This window comes from Marmota marmota, unplaced genomic scaffold (assembly GCF_001458135.2).
Source record: "Marmota marmota marmota unplaced genomic scaffold, marMar, whole genome shotgun sequence".
Classification (NCBI taxonomy): domain Eukaryota; kingdom Metazoa; phylum Chordata; class Mammalia; order Rodentia; family Sciuridae; genus Marmota; species Marmota marmota.
This window is the reverse complement of record NW_026000241.1, coordinates 30,711,014-30,738,045: the sequence shown is the minus strand read 5'-3', so window position 1 is coordinate 30,738,045 and position 27,032 is coordinate 30,711,014. Positions and strand designations below refer to the sequence as shown.

General features: G+C 38.0%; 1 protein-coding gene across 2 annotated transcripts in view; it reads left to right on the top strand.

The window, feature by feature from the left end:
• The window catches only part of Styk1 (serine/threonine/tyrosine kinase 1), a 54,412-nt gene that overhangs the window by 16,162 nt on the left and 11,218 nt on the right, over nucleotides 1–27,032 (top strand). The window contains exons 2-8 of one of the 2 annotated variants that reach the window (XM_048794981.1): nucleotides 15,389–15,457; nucleotides 16,145–16,298; nucleotides 16,743–16,877; nucleotides 19,596–19,862; nucleotides 20,571–20,752; nucleotides 23,391–23,474; nucleotides 26,425–26,633. In XM_048794981.1, the coding sequence (XP_048650938.1) occupies nucleotides 16,235–16,298; nucleotides 16,743–16,877; nucleotides 19,596–19,862; nucleotides 20,571–20,752; nucleotides 23,391–23,474; nucleotides 26,425–26,633 (941 nt within the window). In that variant the 5' untranslated portion in view covers nucleotides 15,389–15,457; nucleotides 16,145–16,234. The remainder of the gene's footprint in view (nucleotides 1–15,388; nucleotides 15,458–16,144; nucleotides 16,299–16,742; nucleotides 16,878–19,595; nucleotides 19,863–20,570; nucleotides 20,753–23,390; nucleotides 23,475–26,424; nucleotides 26,634–27,032) is intronic. The other variant, XM_015489636.2, reaches the window with a different exon arrangement.

Here is a 27,032-nt window from a genome sequence, read left to right as displayed (position 1 = left end):
TACTTTCTCTCATTTGTCTAGTCAGAATGCCCTGGATTATGTGCTGCAGGATTATGATTTATTGTCTTATAGATTAGAAATAAAAATCCAGAAGAGATAAGTTTGCCCCAAATTACATAGAAAAATGAGAGGGAAGGCATGAGAGAGAGAGAGTGGGAGGGAGAGGGAGAAAGAATACACTAGATTGATGGTTGCCAATGTAAAATCTTATCCATTAAATTAGATCCTCATGCATGTCCTCTTCATTAATTAAGAAAGGGAGATAACTAGGGTTTAAAGCAGCATTCCCAACTTGGTTGCATATTGGAATTACCTTGGAGTCTCTAAATAAATATTAATATTCAATTCTCATTCCCAGAAAATTTGATTCTGATTTAATTTATTCGAGATATATCCTAGACAATGGAATTTATTTATTTTTGTTCTAATTAGTTATACATGACATCAGAATGCATTTTGACACATTGCACACAAATGGAACACAACTTCTCATTCCTCTAGCTCTACATGATACAGAGTCACACTGGTCACCAATCATACGTGTATATAGGGTCATAATGTCTGTCTCATTTCACCATCCTATCCCCATATCCCCTCCCCTCTCCTCAGATTCCTCTGCCCAATCCAAAGTTCATCCATTCTTCCCTAGCTCTCCTCCCGCTATTATATGAACCAGCATCAGCTTAGAAAAAACATTTGGCCTTTGTCTTTTGGGATTGGCTTATTTCACTTAGCATGATATTCTCTAGCTTCACCCATTTACCTACAAATGCCATAATTTCATTCTTCTTTAAGGATGAGTAATATTCCATTGTGTAGATATACTGTATTTTCTTTTTCCATTCATCAGTTGAAGGGCATCTAAGTTGCTTCCATAGTTTAGCTATTGTGAATTGAGCTACTATAAACATTGATGTGGCTGTATCACTGTAGTATGCTGATTTTAAGTCCTTTGGGCATAGACTGAGGAGTGGGATAGCTGGGTGAAATGGTGATTCCATTCCAAGTTTTCTGAAAGCTTAACACCAAAAAAAACTAAATAATCCAATCAACAAATGGGCTATGGAACTAAACAGACACTTTACAGAAGAAGAAATGCAATCCATCAACAAATATATGAAAAAAATGTTCAAATCTTTAGCAATTAGAGAAAAGCAAATCAAAATTACTCTAAGATTTCATCTCACTTCAGTCAGAATGGCAATTATTAGGAATACAAGCAACAATAAGTTTTGATGAGGATGTAGGGGGAAAGGTACACTCCTACACTGCTGGTGGAACTGCAAGTTGGTGCAATCACTCTGGAAAGCAGTATGGAGATTCCTCAGAAAATCTAGTCAATGGAATTTAAAAAACAACAATAACAACAACAATTTCTCAAGCCAGGTGTGATGATGCATGACTATAATCAGTGACTCCAGCAACTGAGACAGGAGGCAATTTAATAAGACCCTATTTTGGGGGGTGGGGAAAGTGTTGGGGATATATCTTTGTGATAGAGCACCCCTGAATCTAATCCCAATACAAAGAACAACAAGTAAAAACTCCTCAAGCAGAACAACTGGTTTAAGTATTGGACATTAAAGTCTAGAGAAAGAAGTCTAAAATTTGCTTATTGACTTTAAGAAGCATAACATTTTTCAAATTCAAAAACTATGAAGCTATTTATAGAAATGAATATGACAGGTTAAAACTTAAGAATAAAAAAGCAGATGCTTGGTCCAAGGGGGGTGAAAAAAATTACACTAGAAGCTTAGGTAAGATTTGCTGCAAGATTACATTAAACTTAGACATCAGGAAATAGTTCTCTCATTCCTGTGTCAAAAACATAAATATGAGTATTCTAGTAGTGATATTATGTTATGATATTGATATTGCAGAGAATGAAGGTCTTACCCAAAGGAGAATAATAATAATGATAAAAGTAATTATTATAGAATTATTTTTATAATTATTAAAGGAATAATTAGTAATAGCTTGTATTTACTATATATGGTATACCAGGTATTATTCCAAAAGCGTTATGTATATGAAATTATTTAATTCTTTAAATGGGTCTTTGAATTAGATAATATTGCAAACCATGTTTAACAAATGGGAAAACTAAGGGTTAGGAGAGATTTAAGTAATTTGCTTTAGTTCACACAGCTAATTAGTAGTAAAATGGGTATATTTGATTTTAATATGGCTATGCTATGCTTCTGAGACTTGTAACAAAATTGAAAGGGGACTGAAGCCTAGGAATATGCATAATAAATATGTTTGTCATGATATTTACAAAAGACCACAAAGAAAGAATTGTTGGGAAACAGTATATTTTGCATGCATACAGGTTCAGGCAGGGGAAGTACAGGACAAAGGCAGGTGATAGAGGTTGGTCCTGCTGCTGTGCTCCAGTGTGATGTATTAAGATAGCAAGCAAGTTGTAATAGAATAACAAAGTTCTACTTAGGCAAATACCCATACACACTACACCCACGCGCACACCTGCACAAAATCTTGTTTCATTAATATCTCCACATACTTCTCCTCCCCTTAGTTCTTGGAATCATTTTGAAGCAGATTTGTAAGTTTACAAAAAAAAAAAAGAAGAAGAAAAGAAGTGTGTAATAATTTTTTATGTGTTCAGGGATATTTTCCATTTAAAATCACTGTTTTTATTTGTCTATAAATTGTGATCATTGTGATTTTTTTCTATGCCTTATTATAAGCTTAAGAAGTCACTAGCAATCCCATATTATTTAAATACTAATATGTATAGGATGTATATATGTACACACACACACACACACATATGTACTAGGGATTGAACTCAGGGGCACTCAGCCACTGAGCCACATCCCCAGCCCTATTTTGTATTTTATTTAGAGACAGGGTCTCACTGAGTTGCTTAGCACCTTGCCATTGCTGAGGCTGGCTTTAAACTCACAATCCTTCTGTTTTAGCCTCCTAAGTGGGATTACAGGCATATGCCACTGTATCCAGCATTAAATATTAATATTCTAAGTTTCTAAAAACTAATTCTTGGGCTGGGGATATGGCTCAAGCGGTAGCACGCTCGCCTGGCATGCGTGAGGCCTGGGTTGGATCCTCAGCACCACATACAAACAAAGATGTTGTGTCCGCCAAAAACATTGAAATTCATTCTCTCTCTCTCTCTCTCTCTCTCTCTCTCTCTTTAAAATAAATAAAAACTAATTCTTTTTCCAACTAAAATTTAGATAGCATGGTGATGAAGCAAGGATCTAAATTATTTTTGAGCAAATAAATAATCCATTGCCTAAACTCCATTTAATGAATATAATGAATAATTTATTTTAGAACTTCTCAATACCAGTTGTATGTTGATATCTCCTGGGAAGCTTTTCTTTCTTTTTTTTAATATTTATTTTTTAGTTTTAGTGGACACAATATCTTTATTTTACATTTATGTGGTGCTGAGGATTGAACCCAGTGCCTCATGCATGTTAGGCGAGCACTCTACCACTGAGCCACAAATCCCAGCCTCATACAAGATTTTCTTTATTCTTTTCTTCTTCTTCTTTTTTTTTTTTTTTTGGGTACTGGGGATTGAACCCAGGGCCTTGTGCATGCAACACAAGCACTCTTCCCTAGCCACCTGGGAAGCTTTTCTATTACTGAATTGTGATATGTGAAATCATGTTCAATGGGCTTCATTAGTGTTTTAGTCAGCTTTTTCCTGACAATAACAATTGTAGAGGAGGAAGAGTTTATTTGGGGGTTCATGATTTCAGATGTCTCAGTCCTTAGATAACTTGCTCTATTCCTTGGGGCTGGAGGTGAGGCAGAACATCATGGTGGAGGAATGTGGCAGAAGGAAACAGCTCATATGATGATCAGAAAGCAGAGAGAGAGATTCCACTTGCCAAATATAAAATATGTACCCCAAAGGCATGCCTCCAATGACCCATCTTTTCTAGCCACCCTCTACCACCTTCAGTTACCACTCAGTTAATCCTATCAGAGGATTAATTCAATGATTGGCTAAAGCTTTCATAATCCAATCATTTCTTTCTTTTTGTTTAGATTTTTTTTATTCTAATTTGTTATGTATGGAGGCAGAATGCATTACAATTCATATTACTCATATAGAGCACAATTTTTCATATCTCTGGCTGTCTACAAAGTATATTCACACCAATTCATGTCTTCATACATGTACTTAGAGTAAGATGTCCATCTCATTCCACCGTCTTTCCTACCTCCATGGCGCCTACCCTCCCCTCACTCCCCTCCCCTGTATCTAGAATTTGTCTAATCCTTCCATCCCCCCAAACCCATTATGAATCAGCATCCTTATATCAGAGAAAACATTTGGCATTTGGTTTTTAGGGATTGGGTAACTTCCTTTAGCATTATATTCTCCAACTCCATTCATTTACCTGCAAACGCCATGATTTTATTCTCTTTTATTGCTGAATTGTTGAGAGCCACAGTTTAGTCAGAATGACGCCTGGCATTTTTGCCAGAGGGAATGGTTGAAAGGTGACCCTGCTCTGGGATTAGGGCGGATCCTGCTGCAGCGCCTGCTACTTTGGAGTTCCCTTTGAGTTCTCCCAGGGTTCTGAGAGAATTGGCGTGTGGAGCCTGGAGGAGGGAGTGGGTTCCCGGGAAGAGTGTGTAGAGTGCCAGTGAGAGTTCGGGAATAAAGAGTTGCTGTTTGAATCTACAAGGCTTTGTGGCGGCTCGGTTAATTTGTGCCCAGCCAGACTGTGGCATGAATAGTATTCCATTGTGTATATATACCACATTTTTGTTATCCATTTATCTACTGAAGGTCATTTAGGTTGGTTCCACAGTTTAGCTATTGTGAATTGTGCTGCTATAAACATTGATGTGGCTATGTCCCTGTAGTATGCTGTTTTTAAGTCCTTTGGGTATAGAACAAGGAGTGGGAGAGTTGGGTCAAATGGTGTTTTCATTCCTGGTTTTCCAAGGAATCTCCATACTGCTTTCTATATTGGCTACACCAATTTGCAGTCCCACCAGCAATGTATGAGTTCTTGTGCCTTTTCCCTCACATACTCACCAAGATATATTGTTGTTTGTATTCTTAATAGCTGCCATTCTGACTGGAGTGAGATGAAATCTTGGAGTAGTTTTGATTTGCATTTCTCTAATTGCTAGAGATGTTGAACATTTTTTCATATATTTGTTGATTGATTATCTTCTGAGAAGTATCTGTTCAATTCCTTGGCCCATTTATTAATTGATAACCCAATCATTTCTCCTCTAAACCTTCTTGCATTATTTCACACCTGAGATTTTGGGGGGCATCTCACAACCAAACAATAACAATAATAATTATCATCTATTGGAGGGGTGGGGCATGAACACCAGCATTGGTATTTTTTTTTTCAAAGCTCCCTGAGAGACACTAATATGCAGCCAGGTTTGAGAACTATGAATCTGAAGAAGCCCAAAGTTTCCAACAAATAAACTGTGAAAGCACTCTATAAACCCTTCATCTCAATCCTCTCATTCATGTCTTAGAATAGCTGCCTCCACAATGTCCCCATCTATTAATTTCTGGACCCACCCTACTCTTTGGCCCTGCTGCCGCACTGTACCCACTCTTTCTGTGATCATGAATGATCTTCATTTTGCCTGTATCCACTGGTTATTTTTTCCCTTACCTCCCATCACCTGTCAGACCAGTTGTCTTCCATGTTCTTCTGACACACCTTCCTGTCCTTTGATTCTGAACAGTGAGAGCTCCTGGTTCTCCTCCTCTTTCCCTGGTGCTCCTTTTTAGTGTTTTTGGATTTCTTCTTCATGTTACCCCAAAATGTTGGAACTCTGTGCCTTCTATTCTAGCCTTTTCCTTTTCTTTTCTTTCATTTTTTCTCATTTTCCCTTTCATCAGTTTCCAAGCTTTTAAATATCATCTAATGACTCCTAACTATTTATCTCCAGTACAGATTTCCCCAATGAATCTTAAAAACTATACCATCAACTTTCTTGCTTCTTCCTTTCTCCCATGCTGGGAATTGAACCCAGGGCCTCACATATGTTAGTCAAGCTCTCTATCACTGAGTTACACCCACAACTTCCAAATGATTATTTCTATCATTAGAAAGTCACACTGATTATCTCAAATCAAAACGTTAAGAACAACAAATGATCCCTATGAATCTTTCTTTTTGATTTCTCCTTTTCCCCTTCCACCTCTTACAAACACTGTGTGTTCTGTTGGTTCAATCTCCTGCAGAGCTCTAATCTCTCTTTCTTATTTGTTTTTGCTGCCTTTATGAAACTATGAGCTTCATAATTGGTATTATTGTATTCATTCTTATCACCTTCAATTTATTATTCAATGGATACTAAAGTAATATTATTTTTAACTTTTAATTTTGAAATAACTATAGACTCATGAGAGTTACCAAATTGAGTATACAGAAATGGGTGCGCCCATCACGCAGCTTCCCCTAGTGGTAACACCTATATGATGATAGTGGCTTATCAAAACAAGGAAATGACAGTGGCACAATATCATTGACTGAACTGCACAGCATTCTCAGATTTCAGTTTTTGCATGCACTCAGTATTTTGTACCTTTCTGGGTAGTTCTGTGACATTTTATTGCACATATAGATTCATATACCCACCACAACAATCAAGAAACAGAATCGTCTGTCACCATAAAGAAAGTCTCTCATGTGATCCTTTTATAGTCACACCTTTTCACTTCCTTCTGGCAACCACTGATCTATTCTGTTTCCCTACTTTTGCCATTTTTGAAAATGTTGAATATATAAAATTATACACTATGGAACCTTTGAGATTGGCTTTTCTTACTCAGCAACATGCCCTCAAGCTCCTTCCAACTGTTGTATGTAATTTGATCCTTCTTCTTGCTAAGTAGAATTCCAAATAATGTTCTTTTAAACTATTTAAAAAAAAGATTTTGTCACTCTCTGCTTAAGATTCTTTAGCAGCACTTAGAATAAAACAAGCAAAGCTTAGCATGGCCTAAAGTTTTCATTATCTGCACCTGGCCTATGGGGACATAGGCCATCTCTTCTTGTTTCCCCTCTCTTGCTACTGTCCAGATATAGTGACCTTCCACCTGAGAACATAGCAGCTCTGCTCTGATTCAAGGCCTGGGTGCTGTCTTTCCTTTTCCTTTGTACTTTGTCTTTATCTAGTCAGTTCCTACTTGTCTTTTGTCTCTGGTTACCACTTAGGGAAACTTCTCTTTTTTTTTTTTTTTTTTTTAAAAAAAGAGAGAGAGTGTGAGAGAGAGGGAGAAAGAGAATTTTTCAATATTTATTTTCTAGTTTTCGGTAGACACAACATCTTCGTTTGTATGTGGTGCTGAGGATCGAACCCGGGCCGCACGCATGCCAGGCAAGCGCGCTACCGCTTGAGCCACATCCCCAGCCCAGGGAAACTTCTCTTGACATCCTTCCCTTTTCACCTTTTATAGCAAAACATTTCTCATTCATAGCAAACCATTTTATAATGAATTCTTATGATTTTTTTAAACCTCTGGCTCAGTGATTTAGCATGAAACTTAGACCCCTCAGAGTAAATGATGTAAAATAACTAGACTGTTGGCAGAGGAGATAGACTTTAGGCAGAGGAGGACAATGTAGTTATAGAGTAAAATTTAGGGAAGAATTTTCAACTAAGGTTTTGGGTGTGGTTGGCAGAACACAGGGTCAATGAGTCTGAGGTGTGTTAGTGAGAGTGAGGTAGAATGGGGGCAGGACAATGGTCAGTCATCAGACACAAGGCTAGCAGGGCTATATTTATCTGGAGGTATTTCCATTAATAGCAGAGCTCAATAATGGGAGTATAGGGCACAATTCCAGTTTTATTTAGGAGGGTTGATTTAGGCAAAGAGAAGACAAGGCCTACCTGTGTGGCATTCAGGACAGAACTCCAAATTTGAGGGGAAGCAAGAATAACTGGCAGATCTTATGAAAGTGGGTCCATGCTATATCTTTCCAAATTGGGGAATATGGTAAGAAGAATGGGAAGAAAGAGAATGAGACTCTTGGTTCATTTTTTTACCCTCAGGATTGGATTAGGAACTATGTGGAAATTATCCAGCACATATGTGGTATCAGCGGAACTAGCTACAAGGAGCTGAGAGATTTAAGCAGAGAAGAAATGGTGTTGTTAGTTATTCCCTGGTTAATATGCCACTATACAGCATTCTTTCCATTTTCTTCACAGCATTATGCTATTTTAACCATCTTGTGTAAATCTCTTACTCAACATGATTGTTCAGATCAGAGACTAGCAACTATAAAACTTAAGTTGCCAAGTGACACAAAGCTGAAGTATGAGAGTTTGTTTTTTTTTTTTTAATATTTTTATTTTTTAGTTTTCGGCGGACACAACATCTTTGTTGTATGTGGTGCTCAGGATCGAGCCCAGGCCGCACGCATGCCAGGCGAGCGTGCTACCGCTTGAGCCACATCCCCAGCCCAGTATGGGAGGTTTTAAAACCCTTGTTAATTGTATTATTACTTTACCTCCTTCTCCATATGCAGAAATGCATATACTTAGATCCACAAATACTATAAATATTTAGATGAGTTTTTGTTTTATTATATATATGCTATATAATATTATATATGTTATATAATATTTATTTATTTATTTGATTGGTGTAGTTCTGTGCAAAAGCAGATGGAGAAGGAAGGGATGAAAAGAAAGATTAACACATAGATTGTCTGCAGTGGTCATGGCAAGGCACTATGTATTTTACATTAATTATGTCATGTAACTCTCAATAGTCCTGGAAGGGCTGGAAGGTAGATATCACCATTGCCACTTTACAGGTGGGAAAACAGAGGCCCAGAAAGTTAAATCACCCTATACAAAATCAGAACGAATGGTAGAAGTGAGTTTTGATTGGAAGTCAAACTCTAAATCCCTTTTCTTACAACAGCACTAAAGAAAATTATAGGCAGGGTAAGGGTAGGAATAGATAGATACTGCTGAGATTCTGGGACTGCCATGACATGGGTAGGAAGATGCTGGAAAAAGAAGCCTCCCAAGTTCAAAAGCATTTGGAGGAAGAAGTGAGGTGGGGTGACTGGCTGAGGGAGCTGATTGATTGGTCTGATCCTTTTGTAGCATGATCTACTTCCTGCTGCTCTTTGTACTTCTTTATTGCCCTCAGAGAGATTCAGGTTTCCTATACCCTAAAGTAGGAGGAAAAGGAGTGCCAAGGTCAAGTATTATGCCTCTAGATGCTCAATGAATCACCTACCAAACCAGCACTAGAACTTCAAACTCTTTGTTATCACAGCACAAGTTAGTGCTGGTCCCACCTCCCCTAGCTCCTGGAGTGCTCACCCAGAGTCACCTGGCCTAACCAGCTCCCCAAGAAGAGGGAGCTTTTGGCTCTGAACTGTGTTGCATGAAATGGTAATGTGTTCTCAAAGGTGTCCCTTATCATCCGGCCAGGCATTTGTTATTGTTTACTCGGGATTATATTCTATATACAGAATCTTTACTGGGACACACCTTATATGAAACAACACTGACGTAAAGGGCAGCTGAGTTGATTTTCTGATTGTGAAATCTCCTGTCCTCCTGTCTCTCTGCCAGCTTGGTCTGGGGCTTATTTATGAGAGAATTAAAAAGTGTGTGTGTGCGTGCGCGTGCGCATACATATGTGCTCTTAAAATCTTTTGTAGGCTGTCCTCCTGCCCTCAGTTTCAGACTTCTTTTCTGCAGGAGGGAAGTGTGCTAAAACAGATTGGAAGAGTGACCAGAAAACAAGATAGATCTCCTCACTTATGGGGAAAACCACCAAGAGATTTTTAAAGAACCAGAGGTGCCCCTTAGAAGGAAACTACCAGGATGAATCTCAAAGTGGGGAGCCAATCCTTGGAAAATTAGTGCAACTCACAGCAGCAAGGAAAATGTGTTTGAAAGAAGCCCTAGGCAGCATGTGCAGGTGTGTTCATCAGTAAGAAGAAGGTGACAGATGGAGGGAGGGGATTGTGTTTAAGGCGGGCAATGGTTGTGTGTTCTAGGTTTCTCCCTTATTGGTAGCTCTTATTTTGGGCTGAGAAAATGGGGGCCTGGGGAAATTGTTGATTAGTCATCACAGGAAAAGAAAATTAATAATTGGCATGAGAATATCTAATTTAAGATTTAGTATTTCTGCGCTTTTGAGGTTTGAAAGTGTTAGTAAACATAAATAGAATGGTGATTATAATAAAAATAAAATTTTGAATTTGTGTAGTACCCTGAGAAAATTAAATGCATTCATCTACATCATCATATTTAAATTCTGACACTGTTTGCGGCATCTGTGAGCACTGGTCTCATTCTACCTAGATGTCATGCAGGCTGTCTGCTTTATAATTACTTCACTTCTCTACAGAGTGAACTTTTGTAAGGTTCCAGGACACAAATTAGCTTTCCTTATCTCGTCTGTATATCACGTGGGGTTCAGGAATTCCTGTAGACAAAAGAAAAGAAGAAGCAAGAACTGCTGATAACCCTCAGCCTTATTGTCAAAAGACCTTAATTTAAACAGGGTTAGGAATCTTAGGCACCATCGCTGAACCCATTCTCTTAGGTTTCAAAGTTCATTTCAAGCCCTTGATCTCTAGGAAGGTGGGGGAGGGTAAAGGTCAGAAGCAATCACCATCTTTCAAGGCCTGCACAGAGCTGGAGGATAAGGTAACCTTCTCTCCACCTCTTTTACACTGGAAGACACCTCAGGCATAATACACCTTATCTATACAAATTTGCTTCTCAGGATCACCAGTTCAGTGACCATTCCATTTACTCTTTGTCCCTTCACAGGCTTGTTTTAGTAGAAAGTTGGAGCCCAGGGTACTGAGGAATCCAGCCAGGGATCCCAATTCCTTGGCCAGTGTTCTGTCCCTTGGGATTTGATGCCCATTCCTGACTTTTTTTGCTCATAGCGAAAGAGTGCTAATCTTGGGAATTGGGTCTTTTCACTAAAAAAAGCAGAAGATAGAAACAGGATTGAGGGTCAGACCCAGGAAAATGAATGGAGAAAACAATCCAAGGTTCCATATTTTGGTGAGTACTGAAAGAATTTTGATTCTACTTTTTTTTAAAAAAAATATGCTTTGAAGATAGATATGCAGACATCATCTGTGTCCTGTAAGAACTTTAAAGAATATACATACAGATTTTATTCATGTGTTTTTTTTTCTAAATTATGATGTGTTTGTTGCTAAAATTTGGTTTTCACGATTCTTATGGATTCTGATGTAATTCCTTCTTGACATTTTTGGTTTTGTTAATTTGAATGACAAATACATATGTATAATAGTTTAAGGAACATTGGGATTGTAAATAAAAGACCTAGACCAAGCAAGAGTATGCTTGCTCTTCCATTTATTTGCCCATTAATTTTTCTCACTGGCTGATCTATAATTTAATCATATAGAAATCATATATCCCTTGGCTTCTACCTTTCATCCTATGTATGATATTTTCCAACATAATACCTAGCACAGTGCAAATGCTCAATATATGCATATAAGATCTGAAAACAGCAGAAGGGCAACTTGTTTTACAGGATGTTGTAGATAAGTAATTCTGGAATGCTCTAGATCTGAGTTCTTCTCAATCTCACTTCCAAATTAGCAAATAATGCTAGGTGGCTCATGGGTAAGGATGAAATAGGGAGGAGAAGAACAGGTTGAGTGGCTATGCAAGAAGACTGACAGAGGGCTGTCGTCTCCATGGTTTACTCTCCCTATTGTTAGCCTGCAGGGCTCTGCCCCACAGCCTATAACCATTAATATTGTAAGGATCCCGCGAAATGTCGGAGAAAGAGACCACCAAGTGACCACTCATGCAATTGGCAGAAGGGGGATTTATTGAACCAGCATGCTGGGGCTCCGTGCCCACTCAAGAAGGGAAAGCAGCCCAGAGCCCCGAGCAGGGGCTGAGCACTGCTTAAGTACACTTTTTGGGGAGGGCGGAGGGCTTTGTATACATCAGAACAAATCATCATTAGGCGCGGGAAAATTGAATAACAACTCCTAAACATGATTGGTTCATTCATTGGCGGGAACAGGTCAGGCTGGAGTGATAGGTCATTCCTAAGGAGGGGGGTTACATTTAAACTGATTGGTCCTTGGGCTGGGGATGTGGCTCAAGCGGTAGCGCGCTCGCCTGGCATGCATGCGGCCCGAGTTCGAACCTCAGCACCACATACAAACAAAGATGTTGTGTCCGCCAAAAACTAAAAAATAAATATTAAAAATTCTCTCTCTTTAAAAAATAAATAAATAAAATAAAATGATTTGAGCTCCAAAACTACTCTATGCTTTAAAAAAAAAAAATAAACTGATTGGTCCAGGCCCTGCAATGCCTATGTGCGACCACACAGAGCCCTTATTACTGGGCAGTTCCAAGCATTGTCTTAACAGCTACAGAAATTTAACTCAGACCTTGCAGCTTAGAAACTTTACAACACCCGGTCTTTTACCCTTTAACTTTTACGCTTTAACTTCAATTTCTTTTACCCTTACAATATCTCCCTGGACCCAGCGTGGCATCCACCTAGGAGTGTAGATCTCTTGTCTGTCTAAAGAGAACATGGTTGGCAGATCCCCTTGAGTGGAGAAGCAGGTGGTGAGACTTGGGTGAGGCAGGCAAAACAGTTTGAGTCACCTGGAACAGGACCAGATGTCATTCTGAGGTCAGTTGGGGAATTTTTCACTACAGAGTTCAGGAGAATGGATTTGATTTTTTAAAATGCGATATGCAGATGTATTTGGGGAATATAAGTTTCATCTGGAAACTCACAGGTTAATTGGTGATTGTGTCTGGGAAATGATATTGTACTAACTGAACAGAAATGTATGTAATAAAAGTTGTTTTACTGTTGCAAATAGAACTATCTTTGTGTGTGTTAAAACAGGCCCAGAAATGCAGTGTGTCATTACACTTGTATTGTGAATATGTATGAAAGTCTGGAGAGTTAATATTAATATTTAGTTCCATTCTAATTATAATCATTAACTTCTGAGGACTTCAGACAACTGCAAATATTTCAGGTGGCTTTCATTCCCCATTTCACTCTCATTCTCTTCCTTTTGGTATCTCCTTCCTCATTGTGTTATTTCCTCCTCTGGATTCTCAATTTAAGAGGGGAGATAAACCTAAGAGAAAATGCTAAGAGAAACCTGAAACAATTGAGATGAAAAAGCTAAGGAATAATATCTACAAGTGGGGCAATAATATTGTTTTATTTAGAACCCTGCCTGAAGAGATTTGGCACTGTAGATATAGGTATGTGTAAACTAGTGGCAAGCTATATATAGACATATTTGAGTTATCAGAATAAACAATTTCACAGCTTACCTAGACCCTTAATTCCAATACTCTGAATTTTATTATACATGATACTAACTGTGAGATAATGCTTCACATACTTATGTTTAGCTAAGAAGTAATAGCCAACACACATACTTTTTTTTTTTTTTTTTTTTTTTTTTTAGCATAGTGGGAAACCTGTCTAGATATCATTGAAGGGGACAGAGTATTAGTTGTCAGATTGTAGAGCAGTGTTGGCCAGGAGCATAGCATTCTTTTCTTTTAATAGTTAGATTGACTAGATTCCCTGTTCTCTTTCTTCTTTTCCCTTTCTTCTTCCCTCCCTTTTTCCTCATACTCCTTCCCTGTTTCTCTCCCTCCTTTTCTTCCCAGTGCTGAGGGGTTGAACCCAGGGAATTACACATGCTAAGAAAGTGCTCTACCACTGAATTACATCTCTAGCCTTAGATAGGCTGGATTCTGGCCTACAGGAAAAGTCACCCTAGAGGATTTTGGCATAAAGGCATACCTTTTCTCAGCTTGACACTGAATGTGTAGACAATGTCATGTGGTACCTGAAATGAATTACTGAGAGAAAAGTAGTGGTGAATGTAAGCATCTTCTGATCTATGAGCTTGGTGGGTTCTGTGTGGTGAGCTTTCCCATGTAGGCTTTTGTGGAGAAGTGGGTATGTCGGGTGTGCTTATCTTAAAAATTCTGGACTTATTTGGTATATTCTACATCCCTTTACCTAAGCTGTAAGCATTGGGAAGAACTTATTATACAAATATCTGGAAAGCAACGTCATTGAGTGGACCTCATTACCCTGTATATATATATTTTTTAATTTTCGGAGGACACAACATCTTTGTATGTGGTGCTGAGGATCGAACCCAGGCCGCACGCATGCCAGGCGAGTGCCCTACCGCTTGAGCCACATCCCCAGCCCCATTACCCTGTATATTTATCTCCTTGCTCTAGCACCCATTTTCATTGGGCTGCCAGGTGTTCATAAGCCTAGCCTCTTTAAACTCCCTATAACAAATAAAGATGATGGTAAGAAACTGGTTCAGGAAGTGCGATAGAAGGCCATACTGTACCTAAAGGTGGGTGCTCTGTATTAATTGGGCTATCCAGGAAATAAACCATAGGTTTGAGTAACTGGCAGAAGGTGTGTTTGGCCATGCACTTATATTTGTGGGGTATAACCATGAGCAGTACAGAGAGCGGGTACTGTGCAATCAGGGCTTCAGATTACTTCCTTCAGTGTGTATTAGTGGGTGTGTAGTTTGGTTTCTGGGCAGAGCTCACAAGTCTGAGTTGGCTTCTGACTGACCCTTTTTTTTCCATTTGTACCATGATAGAAAGATTATGCGTAGAGCACCTATTCCCCCCAGAGCCAAACTTGTTAAACTGGCTGCTCCCTGAATGAAAATAATCACATCTAATTATATACTGAAAATGAAGCAAGAGGAAAATAAAATAAAAATGACAATAGCAGTGAGAAATTTTCAATTAGCTTCTGAATTCACGCTACTGAGCTAATGTTTAATTTTAAGAATTTCTCTCCTTTGCTCTTTCCTCTCCAGGCACTGATCTCTGTGCTTTTGCTAGTTCCTTTCCTTCTATAGGGTCTTGTTAACCATGGACACTCTCAATTATCTTTCTCTCACCTTTGAGGCTTATAAACTAGAGGAGGTGGACGTTGTTGTCCAACTATTCATTGACTTCTTAAATCCCTTGCTGTGTACAAACCCAGATAATAATTTCTCTGTGTGTGCAATTTTCTACCTTTTGGCTACCCCTGTTTACCTGGAATTTTTTTGTCAACCAAACACCTGTCTCCTGAATTGTTAGGGTGTTTTTTAACCTATGATCTCTGCCTATAAGCTCATAGAGCTCCAGGAAGAGTAAAAAAAAAAAATTGTGAGGTGGGAGCTGGGAGATATCTTTCAGGTACAGAGAGACTCTGTCTCAATAAGTAACACTGTGATCATTAGTATCAATAGTAAAGTGCAGCATAATATAGCTCTAACATTTTATATTATTATTTTTGAAACATTTGAATATATTTCCTTTTTATTTACAGAGAATGGGAGAAAGAGAAGATGGCTTGGTGCTGACACTTTAATATATGTCCTGGTCAGAATGTGAGCAGGTCTGTGATATGAGCAGAGGAGTCTCATTGAAGCCCTGAGAGCGGAGGGATTAAATAGTTTTTATTGATATATGTCATCTGTTCATTGATTGTGAGGGTGCAGATGTTTCAGAGAAAGAAAGCAAACACATAACTCATCGCTCTTGACATCTGACCCTGTTTATTCACTATCTGAATTAATTTTGTATAAAAATGAAATGGTTGTTTTAAAAATGTGATGCAAAGAGCAACCCCTAATTGGGAGTCTCTCTCACCTTGTGGGAGATATTTCTATTTGCACTTGAATAAATCTTACTCTTATGGTGAAAAAAAAAATGTGATGCAGAGTTAAAGAAAACATGACATACTTAAAGACTATAGGGGATGTTGATTTTGCTTACATAACCCATGAGAAACAGTTGTTCAGGACAGGTGCTATGAACTTGTACTTGAGCATAGTAGCAAAAGAGTTAGGAAGGGGGCCTTTAAAATAATTTTGGTAACAATAGGATGAAAGGAAAGATTAGATCAGGGCGGTAAAACTGTATAACAGGGAAAATGCCAGAGGGGGAAATGAAGGATTCTTCCAATTTGAATATCAGGCAGATGGACTGATATAAATGGATGGCTCAGTGAGGTGCTATTTACTAAACTAGTGATCCATAGAGACATTTAAAATTCCTATGTGTGCTTCATTTTTTCCCCCAGAATCATTCAATCCTTGGAAATTACTCACGGTTGTGGTTGAGTTCTGGGCATTTTCTGTGGGCCTAGCAGAGAAGCAGCAGCCCTGTAGCAATGGGTGAGAAGAGGGGTATGGCACGGATGCTACTGGAATGCAGTCTCAGCGACAAATTGTGTGGTAAGTTCAGATGCCACAAATGCCTGACCTTTGAATTTAGGATTATGGAGACTAAAGTCTGTATAGATTCTAGAAGGAAGATGCTTTGATTTCTAGTAAGAATGAATAAAGTGGTATTAAAAGAATGTGGTCAGAGGTCATTCATTATCTTTGCAAGGTGGGGCAGGGAGAGTGCTGATCAGAGATTCAGATGTGGCATCCTCTCTCTCAGTAGGAAAATGACAGAAAAGGCATAGTATACAGTTGATGTGTTAAGAAACAGGAACACTGGGGCTTCTGATTAGAGTTGCTCCCATTATTATATACATTAAATGTAACTGCAGTGAAAGGCAGAAGAGCTGACAATTTCACCTATGATGGGCTGAGGCTGATGGGTAGGGAAAGTTGTGTGGCATCAGGTCAGGCTTCTTAATCTTCTTTCCTTGCTATTAATTGCCTGCCCAGTGGTCCAGGAGCAGCAGTATGAAGTGATCATTGTCCCGACTCTCCTGGTTGGCCTCTTCCTCATCCTTCTTGCAGTCATCTTGTGGCTTTTTATAAGAGAACAAAGATCCCAACAGCAGCGTCCTGGAATTCGAGGTAAAACTCAAACTGTGGGCTCAAGAAAGATGAATATTAGGAAAAAGATAAGGCATATCTCAACAGATATAAGTCCAAGAGTTTAGGTACCTTTAATGGCAGAGACAAGGGCTGCCTCTTTGGAGTGGAGAGGAGAGACCTCTTCTCTAGGAGGTCAGGAGTTAGAACTCCACATGTGCCTGTTGACTAAAAGAAAAATGGAAATAGAGGCCTCATGAGACCTCTTTCTGTCCTCTTTGTCCAACTGAACCTGCAAATTTTGACTATGTGAATGTCTAAGGATTAAGGAAGAAGGTCTAAAAGATAAAGCTCAGGGCTTTATTAACATCCTTGAAGGATAACTTTCTACTCTATGATCCATTCTATCCCTACTCTATTCCTCAAAAATATATAATGAGAAAGGGTAGCCTTCATTCTAGTCTTTGAAGTACTGGGTAGGAAAGGTTTAGAGGTTCTTGTGGAGTATCATTGAACATGCAATGAAAGAGAATCAGCTCATGGAGGAAGCTAAGAGTATAGAGAAGGAGAAAAAATCCTGACAGTGATATAAAACTCTATAGTGGCTGATCCTCAGTCTTCATCCAAATTTTATGTCAATTGTTTCATAAGTTCACTTTTATTGAAAACATCTCAAAGGAATTGAATAAACTCACCCCTTCTGCTTATCACATTCTCTTTTGAACCCCCAAATAAGACTTTTTGTTATAGCTATCATCCTCCAAAACAACTCTTTCCAAGCTCATTAATGGTACCTATTTTGACAAGTCCATCTTGCTTAACCTGACAAAAGCATTTGAAACACATTCATGCTTCTTCTTTCTTGAAGCACTTTTTTAGAAAAAAAAATAAAATCACTTTTATGATTATATGATATCATTTTCATTCTTATAGATTCAAATGCTTTTTCTATTCTGATTATGGTTCCTGGAACTCTGGATTCTTACATTAAATCAACTACTTTGAAGTTTCAATATAATACACATCTTGTAGGTAATATGTTCAAAACCAAGGTCTTTTTTTTAAATTATTAGTTGTTCAAAACATTACATAGCTCTTTTTTTAAAATTTTTTTAATACTTATTTATTAGTTTTTGGCAGACACAACACCTTTGTTTGTATGTGGTGCTGAGGATCGAACCCGGGCCGCACGCATGCCAGGCGAGCGTGTTACCGCTTGAGCCACATCCCAGCCCCCATTACATAGCTCTTGACATATCATATTTCATACATTTGATTCAAGTGGGTTATGAACTCCCATTTTTACCCCGTATACAGATTGCAGAATCACATCGGTTATACATCCACGCAAAACCAAGGTCTTGAAATTACCTTACAAGTGTGCCCTTAAAACCATCCTCCCTATCTAAGTAAATCGCAAGCCCAGCCTTCTATGTTTTCATCTAAAACCTTGTAGGTATCTGTGACTCCCTCTTTTTTTCACATATTCAACCCATAAGCAGATACACTCAACTCTATCTTTAAAATTAACCTAAGCCAATCTCATCTCTCATAGACTGTAGTAATATGCTCCTAACAGCTTTACCTACTTTTGGCCCTGCCTGTGTCTCCTCAGAGGAGCCAGATGATTCTTTTAAGGCATTCATCAGTCTGTTAATTCTCTCCTTGAAATACCTCAATAACTTTCTATCTTGCTCAGAATGAAAAAAGTCAAAGCTCTTCCCATGGTCTTATATGATCTGAACCTCTCTTGCCTTATGTCCTACAACTCTCCAACAATCCTACTTGGCTCTGCTGCACCAGATTCCTTGCTATTTCTCAAATACTTTAAGTATGTTCCTTTCTCAGTGCCTTTGAACATCTTGTTCCCTTTGCCTACAGTACTTTTTCTGACATCAATGTGGTTTGCCACCTAATTGCTTCCATACCTTTCTCCAATGTCATTGTATCAGAAAGGCCTTCCTTGAAATGAAATCTTTGTGGATAAAGTAGCATCACTGATGTTTCTTCTTTCGTCATTTCCTCTACAACACTTATTGACTCATTATTTTCTGCCTGATCACGAGAAGGTAACCTTGTTGAATTATGACTTCACCTATTCCCAACACCTAGAAAAGTATCTGGTATATAGCTAGTGATATTTGTTGAATAAAGGGATGGGTTAATGAGTGATGGTAAATTTAATGAGAAGAATGAACCTTTCTTTTCCAAACGGAGGAAAGTTCATGCCAGCTAAGGAAGGCAGAACGTATCAGAAGACTTAAACCGATACTCAATGAAATATGGAATAATTTGACTTTTAAGATAACTTGAGGAAGAAAGGATAAGCCACAGCTATGGTAGAGAAGTTATCTATACGTTTATTCCAAATTTGGAAGCCACATGACTGACTTAAATGGTAGTCTCCACTGGCAATTACCACTGCCCTTAAGTATCTGTGGTTTTGTACCTGTTCAGGAACTCCCTTGTCTCCATATCATACTCATGGAGAATATAGAATTATAATCCTGAGAAAGACAGAAAGAAAATGTCGTCACTACTTTACAAGGGTCCATCCTGAGTTTTCCCAGAAGTAAAGGGGATTATTATAAAGGTTCTACAAATTTGATGTTGATACCAATTAATAGAGCAGCATCAGAAGATATCCCTCCATTGACCAGAGGTAAAACTGCTAAAAGAACTTCCTGGCTGGTTCATTCTAGGCTTTTCTGGAGTTCTCAGAACAAGAAACTGGTGATTGATATCATCTCTTTATTCTAGGCAGTGCTGCTGGGCCTCCATCTAGGAGTCCAAGTTGGGAAGCAACAGGACGTGGAGGAAAAGTGCTGGTGCCACTTAAGGAGACATCAGTGGAAAGTTTTCTGAGGGCTTCCACATCTGCCTTGTCTAAGCTGCAGGTGCCCCGAGAGCAATTCTCAGAAGTTTTGGAGCAGATCTATAATGGCAGTTATGGGATCATCTATCGAGCCAAGATGTGTACTGGGGACCCTGCTAAGCCCAAAAATATTGTCCTCAAGACTTTAAAAGGTAAAAGGAGAAGTGTTAGACTTCCCTTCCCTTTTTACTTTTCACTTGTGAACTCCTAACAATAAATGTCAACAGTTTTGCAAACATTAAGATATTTTTCAACAAATATTGTGATCACAACTCTGTATAGAAGAAGGCAATTAAGAGTGGAAGCTTGAGACAAAAATGATATTCTTCAGGGTCCTTATATCCCTAACTCATCTTTACCTACTAAGGCTGTTAAAACAGACTGTTTCATATTAGATGTTTCTTGGACTAGGATTCTGAGGTTGCTTTTAAATTTCTCTTTCCTGTTTGATACTCCTTCCTGATACTGCATTTCTCCCCCTACCTCTCTCTTTCTCTTTTGCTGATACTCATGATGTGGACTGGTAATAGTGAATACACAAAATAGAAAAAGGATAAGATAAACAAGAATATTAATCAAAATGCCCACATAGTTCCAGTGTTTCAATTAGAATAGAAATTTGCCTATTTAGGAAGAGGAAAGCCTATTCATTTTTAAGATGATAGTCTATGATATCTTTGATAAAGTGTCAGTGACAATGAGCATCGTTAACTTCTAATTGGTCCTCTATTTACTTTTTGTCTGCACTTACTCCTCAGATGGTAACTGAGAGTTACCATCTGAAATGGTTTTTTGCTCCTTGTTTCCTCTTAATTGGTTGAGCTCACTGCTCACTGCCCTGGCTCTTCTATCCTCTGCAGAACCTGCTGGGCTCCATGAGGTGCAGGATTTTGTAGGACGAATCCAGTTCTATCAGTACCTGGGGAAACACAAGAACCTAGTACAACTGGAAGGCTGCTGCACAGATAGACTGCCACTCTATATGGTGTTGGAGGATGTGGCCCAGGGGGACCTGCTCAGCTTTCTCTGGACCTGTCGCCGGGTGAGCAGTGGAGTAGAGGTGTTAGGGGGCAAAGCTTGACCTGGTTGATTAGCTGTTCACATATCAATTAGCATCACAAGTGACAAAACATGGAGACAATATAATAGCATAACAGTAACTGAGTATTAATGTCCAAGAGAACTTTTTGCAGTAATTGAAGTATTCCATATCTGCTCTGTTCACTGATAGCCCCCAGTCACATGTGCTGTTGAACACCTGAAATGTAGCGGGTGTAACTGAGAAACCGAGTTTTTAATTTTATTTAATCTTGAATAATGTAAGTTTAAATAGACACATGTGATTAATGGCTATCATATTGGGCAATGTGTTTATAGTATGAACTCTTGATCTCACCTACTAGCTTGTAACTTTTGGCAAGTTACCTCACTGATCGTGAGTTTCTAAATCTGTAAAATGGGAATAATAAATTATTACAAAAAGAGACCTGCAAATGTCATAATTTTATTCTCTTTTAATGTTGAGTAATGTTCCCTTGTTTATATATACCACAGTTTCTTTATCCATTCATCTATTGAAGGGATCTAGGTTGGTTCTACAGTTTCGCTATTGTGAATTGAGTGGCTATAAATATTGATTTGGCTGTGTTACTATATAGTATGCTGATTTTAAGTCCTTTGGCTATAGACTGAGAAGTGGGATAGCTGGGTCAAAGGGTGGTTCTATTCCATACTGCTTTCCATATTGGCTGCACCAATTTGCAGTCTCACCAGCAATGTATGACTGTGCCTTTTCCCCCACATCCTCGCCAATATTTATTGTTGTCTGTATTCTTAATAACTGCCATTCTGACTGGTGTGAGATGAAATCTTAGAGTAGTTTTGATTTGCATTTCTGTAATTACTAGAGATGTTGAACATTTTTTCATATATTTGTTAACTGAATGTATATCTTCCTCTGAGAAGTGTCTGTTCAGCTCCTTATCCCATTTATTGATTGGGTTGCTTATATATCCTGGAGTTTAGTTGGAGAATATCATGCTAAGCAAAGTAAGCCAATCCCCAAAAACAAAGACTGAATGTTCTCTCTGATAAGTGGATGCTGATCCATAATGGGGGTAGGGGAATGGGAAAAATAGAGGAACTTTGATTGGGCAAAGGGGAGGGAGGGTGCATGCGGGCAGGAAAGATGGTAGAATGAGATGGACATCATTACCTTAGGTATGACTGCACATATGGTACGACTACATTGTGTACAACCAAAGAAGTGAAAAGTTGTGCTACATTTGTGTACAATTAATCAAAATGCATTCTGCTGTCATACCTATAAGATAAATTAGTTAATTAATAAAAAAGGAATAAGCATTGTTCAAAAAATCAGAGACATTATGTATGTAAAAATTGTTATGATGACAATAATGATATTATGTATGTAAAAATTGTTATAATGACAACTATTTTTGTTATGATGATTTCAATTCTGTTGTTACCATTTAAGTGTCTTTTCTTTAACATTATTCTAGTGTTCCAGGATTGAGGAGGAAAGCATTCAGCTTTTATGTTTTTATACCTCAAACTCACATTAAAAAATAAACAAACATGCTGGGCACGGTGGGATAAGTAATCCCAGCGGCTTAGGAGGCTGGGGCAGGAGGATAGAGACTTCAAAGTCAGCCTCAGCAAGAGCAAAGTGCTAAGCAACTCAGTGAGACCCTATCTCTTAACAAAATACAAAATAGGACTGGGGTTATGGCTTGGTGGTTGATTGCCCCTGAATTCCATCCCTGGGACCCCCCCACCCCCAAAAAACCCCATAAAATGTTCATAATTTTCCAGACTTAGATGGTATTTCTTTTCCTTATAATTTTCCTAGTTCTCTACATAGTCCTCTTTCTGAAGGGCCACTGTTTCCCTAGTTCCTCACTTGCTGACATGAAAATTCAATATTAATAAATCTTTATAATATACTGATTATATTGTACAACTGAACACATATGAAAAAGGAATTCTAATGTCCTTCTCATATAATTTTCTTTTGACACAGAACTACTTCTTTCTCTTCTCTGCAGTTAATATTCACTTATTCTTCAGATTTCATCAGAACCTGTTTCCATCTTTCCAACTGATCAGTTCTCTTCATCCTACCATCATATACTCTTTTAACCCTCTGTGCAGTTCTTTCATGGTACTTAAACATCTCTAACAATTTCTTTATGATTATTTGCTTCTAATTCACATAGGATTATTTGATTATAAGTCACACATATACACAAAATAAGTGGCAGAAGTAACTATGTTTATTTTGCTCACTCTATATTCCATGGAAATTGGTGCTTTACAGGCCTTCTGTAAAAGCCAGAATGCATCGAGGTGATGTGCTGTTAACCACATGGACACAGACACACTGTTCCAGAAAAATGACAGTGGATAACCTTATATATGCTTGTCATTCTTCCCAGGGTTCATTTCTATTCTTCATTAGTCTTCCAGTCCAATAAATCATGATACTTTTCTGCCTGAAGACTTCTCCTATCAATCTCTTTTTGACTTTTTATCCTTTGTTTTTGTATGTTTTCCTTAGCCTTCATATATTTGCATTTCAGATTATATCTATTGTACTTTTAAAAAAATCAAATGTGTTAATGCCACTTTGATATAATGTTTTTTCTCTTTCTCTTTAGGATGTGATGACCATGGATGGTCTTCTCTATGATCTCACAGAAAAGCAAGTCTATCACATTGGAAAGCAGGTCCTTTTGGGTCTGGTAAGACTAGGCAAAATAAAAACCAAGGGTGGGGATTTTTCTCATTAGCCTAGTATTTGGTGTCATTGTTCCCATGTTCAGATTCCCAAATGGGGCATATATTTTAAATTAGAGATCAGGGGCAGATAGTCGTACACTGATAATTAATTTTAGTTCCTTCTTTGTGAAATCATTTAGATAATCTACTACAGGATTGGTATTTCCAGGGAGGAGGTAGTCAGCTTAGGATTTCTGGAAGGAACAGGGAAGATTTTAAAAGTTCACTCAATCTTAACATTCAAAAGACAGTGCCAAGAGCTATATGCCCATTTGCTTTATACTCTTATTTATCTATGTATACTTTTAAGAACTAATATGAAAGGGGAAATTTGGGGAGCAAGTTGGGAGAAGATATGGGAAGAGAAACTGAATGGATGAAAGGCTACAGAGCCAGAAGTGTACAAATTTATATCTGGAAAACAAGACAAACTGGTTTGGAACATGTTTTGTTGGAAACTTGATTTGATAATAAATGTGATAGGGAGTGCACATACTTAAAAAAGAATAAGAAACAAGTGAAAGAGGAAAAATGTGAAGGGGAGACAGTAGAATCACTCTTTTATTTTAAAACAACCTAAATAAAAAGGTTTTAGAACTCTGAGTTTAAGAGAAATATTTATCTTTATGTGAATCATTCAGGAAATTTAGATTACGCTATGAAATCACTCAGATAATTGTGTTTAAAATTAGCATTTGCTCCAGGTTCTGTGAAGCTACCATTTTTAACTCTTTGATATATCTTGCCACCCTAATGTGTGAAATATACCAGGGATCTAAGCAGAATTAGGAGGAAGTGAAGGAAATAAAGAAGTTGGGAAGGTGAGAAAAGAGCAAGAGTTGTATCTGAAGCTCCCAATGGACAGGATGGGTACACACCATATATTTAATATTATCTTCAGCGTATGGAGCACTTAGCTGGTATGATCCCTTGGTAAAGTTAGGATGTCAGACTACAGTCTACCTTGCTTGTGATCCTTAATTGTTGAGGTGCCTTATGAGGCTAATTGATGAAACCAATGCATTCATCAGGGCCCTGTATTACCTATAACAGGCAATATCATACTATTTGTTGTTACTTTTAACAAACCCAAAGTCAACACGTTCCTTAATTCTTCTCATGACCATATAATTTTTTTTGTTCTAAAACCTCATGAGAGAGAAATAGTCATCACTTTTTGCTTCTTCATCAACAATTGGAAATTACAGCTCACTCTTTAAAATTTTTATACTATCCTTGTTTAGCAATCATAATTTGGAACCTCTATCTTTTTAGCCATGTACAATTTCTTGATTTCTCCATCAACTTTGAGTAGATTTGTACCGGAGGAGAAAAGATCCCAGCAAATCTAGGCCATTAGTCACATGATTTAAAGTCTGCACTAGAATAATTTTGATACTTCTTTACAATATAGGTTATCAGATTTCTTGTCCTAAATTATGGTTTAGTGAATTCAGGGTGAAAATCTTATGTTTTAAAAAAGCTTTCTGACAATTCTAATTTGGAACTTGACTCAAGAACTATTAGTAGAATAAAAACTAAAATGGGTCGTTAAATAAAAAATAGAATTATTAGTAGAGTTTTTGTTGTATTTCTGTGAATTAGAATACCTTACTCTAGTTACTATCACTTAGTTACTCTGTAGTTTTGTGTAGTCATTTAAATTTATCCAAAAGATACTCCCCTAAATCAGTTAATCCAGTTATTTTAGGGAGACAATAAAATTTTACATAAATTCAATAATATGATACTCAATTTTGCTATGAAATCTATTCCCTTTCTAATATCTAACTGGGTTCATATCTGGTAGATGACAACTAATCTTCAGTGGGACTTACTAGAAAGTGGTAGTCAGATGATGTGGTACTAAATCCCAACACTATCACTACCTAACCTTGGACAAGTCACTATCTCTAAGCCTGTTTGATCATCAACCAAATAGATAAATAGCAATCAGGTTGGCTAAGCTCACAAAACTGTTTGGAAGGTCAAAGGAGATAAAGTATATAAAGTAAGTTTTGAATTTGATATGACATGGGTTTTTTTTTTTTAAATATTTATTTATTTATTTTAGTTTTCGGCAGACACAACATCTTTGTTTGTATGTGGTGCTGAGGATCGAACCCGGGCCGCACGCATGCCAGGCGAGCGCGCTACCGCTTGAGCCACATCCCCAGCCCCATGACATGGGTTTTAACAAGCATTTCTTATGTGCTAGAAACAGTTGGACAGTAGTAATAAAAAGGTATTTGCACCTGTATTCTAAAAAAAAAAGCAAACATGTAATGCAAACATCAGCCCAAAGGAGCAATTGCTGAATAAAGAATAAAGAATAAAGAATACATATATAAATATTTTAACAGAAAGGGAGTCATTTTATTGCAGATGGAATTTGGAATTAATGCTTTCAAAATCCTTTATTAGGGATGAGGGTGTAGCAGCACTTGCCTTGCATGCATGAGACTCTGGGTTTGATTCTCAGCACTATAAAACTAAATAAGTGGGCTGGGGATGTGGCTCAAGCGGTAGCGCGCTCACCTGGCATGTGTGCGGCCTGGGTTCGATCCTCAGCACCACATACAAACAAAGATGTTGTGTCCGCCAAGAACTAAAAAAAAAAAAATAAATAAATATTAAAAAATTCTCTCTCTCTCACTCTCTCTTTTAAAAAAAATCTAAATAAGTAAATAAATCCAGCATTAATGTCGTTTGGATTATTTGCTCAGTTTGGTCATCTTAAACATAAGGTAAAATATCTGATCCATTAGCCTGCTTTGGAAGTGATGTCATTATAATGAGACTTGTTTAGAGTAGGAAGTGCCCTTATCTTTTTGAGGCTTCCTAGTATGTCTCTTATCTGCAAGCTGAGCAGTGACCTTCAGATAGCTGATTATCTTTGACCTATGCTGTCAGGAATTTCTGCAGGATAAGCATCTGTTCCATGGGGATGTGGCAGCCAGGAATATCCTGATCCAAAGTGATCTGACTGCTAAACTCTGTGGATTGGGCTTGGCTTATGAAGTTCATGCCCTTGGAGCCATCTCTTCTGCTCGGACCATCCCTCTCAAGTGGCTTGCCCCAGAACGGCTTCTCCTGAGACCTGCTGGCATCAGAGGAGACATGTACGGTTTGTTCCTACCCTTTGGATATATTCTCTTCATGACCTGAGTGGTCTCCCTGATTATTATTGGGTGTATTGTCAAGTATGTCTACAAATGAGATCTATACTCAGAAGTCAGAAATACTCTCAAGAAGAAATGTTATGATACAGAGTACATGTTTGGTCTCTGCTTGAAATCCCCTTTGAATGCTTTTTCAAGCATTCTTTCTGTATTGGATTAGAAGCTTACATTAGGAAAGAAAAAAATTGCAAAGATTACTCACACCAATATCTGAGGACTTAATCTAGTAGTTTTGCTTTAAACCTGAAGGGTGTGAGCCCACTTAATCAGAAGACTAGTTAAGTAAAGAATCCCTAAAGTAAAAATACTCAGACCACAATTCTTTTTTTTTTTTTTTTT